At 43.3% G+C, this 7,574-nt stretch overlaps 1 protein-coding gene across 1 annotated transcript; it reads right to left on the minus strand.

The window, feature by feature from the left end:
- Positions 1–535: 535 nt before the first annotated feature.
- Positions 536–4,873, minus strand: RPL32 (ribosomal protein L32). The gene is made up of 4 exons (XM_035106558.2): positions 4,722–4,873; positions 3,156–3,256; positions 2,818–2,999; positions 536–714 (listed from the first exon to the last, which is right to left on the minus strand). Exons 2-4 carry the CDS (start codon positions 3,249–3,251, stop codon positions 585–587), a joined length of 408 nt encoding a protein of 135 aa, XP_034962449.1. The 5' UTR covers positions 3,252–3,256; positions 4,722–4,873; the 3' UTR covers positions 536–584.
- Positions 4,874–7,574: the final 2,701 nt, after the last annotated feature.

Below are 7,574 nucleotides of genomic sequence, written 5' to 3' on the forward strand. Positions count from 1 at the left end.
GAAAGATCACAACACAGAGACTAAGAATAAACAGGTATGGTCCATCTAGGTCGCAACCGGGTTCCCTCCCAGCCCCTACCGACAGATGCCAAGGATTGAACCTGGCATTTTCTGAATGCTAGTCATGAGCTCCAGCACTGAGCTATGGCCCTTCCCCAACTGCTCAGAGCAGAACACCTTAGTAATTACCATTTCACATACTATGCAAAAGAGCTTGCACTGCAGCTGGTTCCAAAGGAGGTATATCTGTTTGGCACAGTCACTCTTTTTAAGATGTATGTTTTAAAGCAAGCTGTGAATTTACCTTGAGCAGATACAGCTTAGAGACTTAAGAACTCCCGTTTTTTTCTCATTGCTAATGTACACCTCTTCCATGATAGCAAATTGAAATTGGGTGGGTTTGTAAATACAGTACCTGTTAGCAGATGGCAGTAGTTTATAAAATATTACTACCTTTCTAACAATTGATCTTCATATGAAGTTACAAAAATTGCTTCTATATACCCTCACAGCAGGAACATCAGTTTTCCAACACTTTATTTTTTTAAACTTTTTATTAAATACAGTTGTACAAGAGCAACTATTTATTCATTTTCCTCACTGCGCAGTCTGGCATTTGGATTGGTGACTTTGATAGCAAGCTGAGCTGCTCTTTCCACAATTACCTTCCGATTCTTGGATGAAACATTGTGAGCAATCTCTGCACAATAGGACCTGATAAAAGATAATGGCATTGTGTCACGAACACTCATTACCATGCTAAATCTAATTCTAGGAAAGGCAGAGTGAGAATCTTAAATGCTGGAGGTCTGTGAAGTAGTCAAGTATGTACTGAGCAAAGCAGGGGGTAATCACATATTCAGGAAAAATGCACAATAGTCCTAATGTGAATGTTCCACCTGCAGGTGGGACACTATGTTGAAATACTACCGTACTATTATGTCAAAAACATCATGTCTTTGTTAAAGTCCACGTGTAGGAGAAATGGCCTTTGCATTCAAATGCCACTTTCCACAGGATACTTTTGACATGGGGGTTGGAGGCATTTAGATTACAGTATGTGGAAGCAGTATGCTTCCAAAAGGACTGCCTCGTTTTTCTGTTCCAAATGCAACTTGAAGACTCCAGAAAGAGTAAGGGATTCATTTATTACAATACCACACACTGGCTTAAACGTTCTCCTGTGGGGTTAACTGAATTGGAAGACTGAAGGAAATAATGTGTAAGGAGCTTCCAGATCAAGGTTGACCATGGGGTGCTTAGCTCCTAAGGACATTGTTCTCCAAGGACAGTCCAGATGGAGGATTATTGTGCAGCAGGTGCTGCTCAGGTTTTCATAGCATCCATGCAACGTCATCAAAATCCCAGCATACAATTTTAGATTTAATCTTATTTTGTCTTGCCACAGAAAATTCATTATGTAAAAACAACACATTATACCACTGCAGTCATCACTGCTGTGCAAGTTTGGAAGTACTTTTTTTGGTGGCCAGGTTGTAATGGGTGTGATGTTTCTGTGGGTGGTCTTTATTGCTACACCCGAGTTGTTCTTTTCAATGGTCCAAACAATGAGTGTGTCCCTACAGTGGTACCTCTGGTTAAGAACTTAATTCTTTCCGGAGGTATGTTCTTAACCTGAGACACCACTTTAGCTAATGGGGACTCCTGCTGCTGCTGTGCCGCCGGAGCAAAATTTCTGTTCCAATCCTGAAGCAAAGTTCTTAACCCGAGGTACTATTTCTGGGTTAGCGGAGTCTGTAACCTGAAGTGTTTGTAACCCGAGGTACCACTGTATTTCCACTGCTTGCTGAAGGCACACTGAAATTCCAACAACCCAGTTCAGAGGAACTATGTTCTCAAGATTACAACATTGTAAGAGATTACCTTGGAGACTAACTGCAGTAGATGTACCTGGATTTTAACATTTTTAACAGAGGTTTTGCACAAGAACTATACCAAAAAACAGCCTTAATAGAAATGGATGCTGTCCCCTTTCCCCAAGAGCACAAGCCTTGATTGGGCCCACAGGTACAGAAATACCCACTCGTATAGTCAAGACTGGGGAAAGACAGTCAAGGGCAGGGGAGTAATTTGAAGGGAGGGACCACAACACCAAAGACTACCCACTGGTGTGAATGGAAAACAGCAGTATAGTTATGCAATTTTGATTGGGTCCAGTAAGAAAACCTGCCTGAGCTGTGCTGTTCCCCATTTGACTGAGCTGATACTGGAGAGTCAATAGGAGATTATAACCCTCCTCAAAGAGCTGTGACATTTTAGCCTATTAACACTTTGGTAGAGTTTACAGAGAACCTGTCCCAGGCTGCCTAACAGGAATCTGAACCAGGATTTCCCTACATCAAATTTCAACAGCCCCTAAACTCCTACAGAATTATATTTGAGGCAGATACCTAAATGGTACCATCTGATACTCTGCTGTACTTTGAACACTTTAAAGAATGCAATGACCTTCCCAAGTGCAAAAACAATCTTTCTCTCCTCAGCATTATGACATTAAAGAAATATTAATATTGTAATATACAAGATTTTCTAGTGGTAAACCTTCCAGCAGTGACAGATTGAGTTCTAATCCTAGATAGGAAAAGTGGAAGATCCAAAAGGAAAAACAAAAGAAATGGATGGGGAAGAGATGGCTAGTAGCAGTATCCCATCAAGGAAAGAAAAACAGAGGTGTATGAGAGGAGCTAGATCCCACAACTCCCAAAATCTTTTTCCATTCAGTGACTACCACTCCTGCAACCAAGCCAGAAATCTTCAAACACAACATGGCATCCCTGAATCCCTTTTCAAACTCACTTGTTGCTCATCATCAGCACCTCCAGCTCTTTGACGTTGTGGACAAGGAACTTTCTGAATCCTGAAGGCAACATGTGCTTTGTCTTCTTACTGCTACCATACCCAATGTTGGGCATCAAGATTTGGCCCTTGAACCTTCTGCGGACTCTGTTGTCAATACCTCTGGGCTTCCGCCAGTTACGCTATAGAAAAACAAGGAAGAAAGAATATCAAAGCCTCAACAGCTGCAGCATCTTTTCAGAGATCTAATACATTACCATGCCAGTGCTGCAAAACCAAAACACAAGCTGGCACTTGAGTATTTTAATATCTGGTGATTCATCAAAAGGACACCTTACCTTAATTTTGACATAGCGATCAGATTGATGGCGGATGAACTTCTTGGTCCTCTTCTTGACGATCTTAGGCTTGATGAGGGGTCTGAGGGCCGGCATAGTGTCTAACAAAAACAGAGCATACCTAAGGAATCAACACACTATAGGCAATAATTACCTCCCCCCAAATAAAACCACCCTGTAGCAGCGCATCTCCTCTCCCTACCATGTCCAAAGCTGGAAGAGTATGAAAAGCTCTCCAGATGCGGTCCTGGGAGGTAATCAAATTAATAATAATAATAATAATAATAATAATAATAATAATATATTATTTATACCCAGCCCATCTGGCTGGGTTTCCCCAGCCACTCTGGGCGCCTTCCAACAGAAGTATTAAAATACAATAATTTATTAAACATTAAAAGCTTCCCTAAGCAGAACTCTGAATTATTTTCTCCCACATCTACTTAGAGTAGAGAAACCTTTTTAAAATGCAGTAATGTCCTAGGCCTAAAATACATTTTATTATTGGGCTTTGCTTGTGTAACATATGCTGTAAGTAAACCCATTGCTAGTAAAATGAGGTGCAAGATTTCACAGAAATTATCCTCTTGCTATTAACTTTCCATGTTAAGTTTTCCATTTAAAAAAATATTTCATGAAATTAGTAACAATCAGATATAATACAAGCGGGCTGGGCTGATTCAAAATGGTAACTAACTGTACTGCAGTCTTTTTCTCATGATTTGTGTATTCCATCACTTGGAATTGTGGCTGCTTGCCAAGCTCCCAAACTGTGTCTACAATTGTACCCAAGTAGAATCCTCACACCTTCCACCAAATATATGGAGGCTGTGGGAGGGGCAGCAACTTAATCCCACTTCGCACGCTGACTGAAGGTGGATGATACACAAGTGTTCACACTTATGAAATATTTATGGGGTGCATCCAACCAAATTTTACTCAGCAGGGCCCCCGAAATTAATGAACCCAAGTTACTCGTGTCTATTAACAAATATACATTCATCTGCTACACCTTTATGAATTTTCCCGATAAAACTGACTTCCGAATAAATACCACTGTTAAAAGATTATGCCAAAGGAGCTGAGGTAAATCAGGGCCGGAACCTTATGCACATCAAGGCTGTGCTAAGCGCTGTGTTGAAAAGGTCGATTTAGAAAGCTGAATTATCCGCGGCGAAAAAGCTCAGTTAGCGAGCAGCTTCTTTATTTGAAATCAAGGCTTCCACCTTCGAAGATTTACTTGTCAGAAAAGCTCAAACCCTATTAGGAGTTCTGTCCAGTTTCTCCTCCATGGACCACCACGGACCCATTGTGCTGCTCTGGCGAGCGAGGGCTAAGCTTTCAGGCCCTTGTGCTTGTCTGCTTTGCCCTCGCCTCCCGCCCTCTCCATGCCAAGTTAGCTCAGCAAAGGGAAACCGAGCTTCGCCCCAAGAGCGCCCCCAAACTCCCCGCCCTGGAAATAGCGACCGGCACCGGCAGAGAAGGTCTCCAAGCTGCCCCTGGAAGCGGCAAACCTCTCTCAGGAGCCTCTCCCGGCAAGGATGACAACGGATCTCCCGGACTTACCTGCTGGAGAATGGCGGCACCCGCGCAGGGAGGGAGCGCGGAGAGAAAGAGCGAAGACGGAAGCCGCAAGGGTTGATGGGACACCGCTGTAGGGTCCTGGCAGATCTGGTGAGAGCCACACCGAAGGTATAAAGGCGGAGTCGCTCAAGCCTCTGGTCCTTCTAAACAGAACCCTAACGTGTATTTTATTATCGAAAAACGTCCTGGCTGAATATTTCAGACTTTACTTACCATATTAGCTTCTGTGAGATTAGCTAGGGATATTGAGGACCTGTAAACGTCACTTCCGGCAAGCTGTAACAGAGGGGCAGGAGCTCAGAAATAAGAAAGTTGTAGAAAAACCTGGGCGGGAAAATTTCGGGTTCGCATGAAAGCTTTTTTTATGCTACCCTCTAACAAAAGCGTGCCCATAGATAGCAACGAAGGAATTGGAGGTTTTGGCAAGGATTGGACAGCTTCATGTTTAACCATGAATAAAAAGTAGAAGCAGAAGTTATGGCGTGGTGGTGGTGGTGCGGCTAAACGAATCGGAAGTGAAATCCCGTGTATCAGTCTACTCATAAAGTCTAGGAATTGAGTGGTGGGGAGCTTGAGCAGGTGCTGCTGCCACAGGGTCACCTGGTGGTCATACATGGGTAGTGCAGGCGCCATCTCCATGCCGTAGCTGCTGCGGTTGGTTCTGACCGCCTCGTGGATTTGTTCGCAAGTTTCACCCGCCCCCGCATTAAAAAAACAAACAAACCCTATTTCTTCTACGGCAGTTTTCTGGTAAATAAAACGCTCGTCTTCCAAAGAGACCAGTTTTATGAGTTTAAAAACAGACTATTACACAGACCATTGTACATTTGCAGTGTGCACAATCCTGGACAAGTCTCCTCAAAAGCAAATCCCGTCAAGGTCAATGGGATTTGCTGTCAGGTTCACACAGGGAACAGGTTCTTAGTTATGATAATCATCTCTTGAAGACATGCTTGTTGATGATTCAGAATTTCCTGCTTATCCCTGTGTCTGGGTTTCATATTAAAAGAGATGTGCTTAAAACTTTGCAGCACTAGGGTTTGGCATGGCAGATTCTCATGAAGTTCACACAGATAGTCTACATGAAATTGATTTGCATTTATTAGCTCCCATGGTACTATGTGGAGAACAAGCAACCTGCCTTGAAAATCCTCTAGGGAAATGGTGCAGTTTTAGATAATAGATGCAAAACCTGCCTTTGAAAATATAAGGAGAGCTTGGTGGATGCTGGAATTAACCACCCCAAATACTGTATATACCAAAGCATTTTTTAATGTGTAGCCACTGGCAACCTTATTTGGAATTGGCAGCCCTCTTTTATTTGCACATAATTAATCCAACCTTCAGTATCAGAAGTCATCAAGTATATATTTTTCTAACCGATATTTCACGTTCCCTTGCATTCTACACACATTGAAGCACTCTGAAGGTGCTGGAATATTGGCAATAGTTTAGTGTATTTTTCCGTGTATAACACCCCCCCTCCCATGTATAACACAATCCCATTTTTGGGGACTCCAAATAAAGAAATCCCCCATATGCACTATCCGTGTATAAGAAGACCCCCCCAATTTTAAACTTGAAAAAATAGGGGAAAAATATAGTCCTACACACGGGAAGATATGGCAATTGTTTATTGTGCGATCTAGCAGTAAAGAGCAACCCCTTCTAGACGATCAGGCTTTGAATACAATTTATTAACTCAGTAAATAAACCATTTGTTTTAAGGAGTGCCAAGCATTTTATTGGGGGATACTGTATTTTGTTAACACTCTACTGCAATAAAAAATTGCAATGGGAGGTGCATTGCTACTGGAACGTCCAGAAAAGGAATACCTATTAGACAGTGTCTGGCACAGCGATTAGCATTTGACTGTGTACACACTATGGCTTTGAACCACATTCGAGGCATTTTCTTTCCCTCAGACTCAGATAATTCTTGGGACTGGAGTTTGTTAAAGGTTTCTGGGAACTGTAACTCTGTGAGGGGTGAAATACAGTGCCCAGAATTGCTTGAGAGGGGAAAATGTGATTCAGATTTGCTTTAAAGGCATGCAGACTGTGAATAATTACAGAGTTCCTGATGCTGAACAGGCAACAAACTGGTAAGAGTAAGCAGAAAGAGGTGCAACAACAGTGCACCCCCAACTCCATAATGTGAATAGCATGAACTAGCAAATGTGTGGGATTGTGGTTGCTGCAGTCCTCCCTGGGTCCTGCTGCTGCCAAGGTTTGGCTTAGTGTTACATCTATACCTGGGCTGGCTTATTGTTTGTGCTATTTTCCGAGGGGAGATTGTGGCTTAGCTCTGGGTGGCATGGCAGCAGAAGCTAAGCAGCTGTGAGTACTGCTGTCAGTCTCCACACACTTGTACATGCCTAATAGCCATTGTTTGGCTAAGTGTCATGGGTTAAAAGGTAAAGGTAAAGGGCCCTGACCATTAGGTCCAGTCGTGACCGACTCTGGGGTTGCGATGCTCATCTCGTGTTATTGGCTGAGGGAGCCGGCGTATAGCTTCCAGGTCATGTGGCCAGCATGACAAAGCCGCTTCTGGCAAACCAGAGCAGCACACAGAAACGCCATTTACCTTCCCGCTGTAGTGGTACCTATTTATCTACTTGCACTTTGAGGTGCTTTCGAACTTCTAGGTTGGCAGGAGCTGGGACCGAGCAATGGGAGCTCACCCCGTCGCAGGGATTCGAACCGCCGACCTTCTGATCGGCAAGCCCTAGGCTCTGTGGTTTAACCCACAGCACCACTTGCGTCCCAACAAGTGTCATGGGTTACCATAGCCAATATATGCTTATAGGATCTAAACCAGGCATCCCCAAACTG

The sequence above is a fragment of the Zootoca vivipara genome, chromosome 2 (genome assembly GCF_963506605.1).
Source record: "Zootoca vivipara chromosome 2, rZooViv1.1, whole genome shotgun sequence".
Classification (NCBI taxonomy): Eukaryota; Metazoa; Chordata; class Lepidosauria; order Squamata; family Lacertidae; genus Zootoca; species Zootoca vivipara.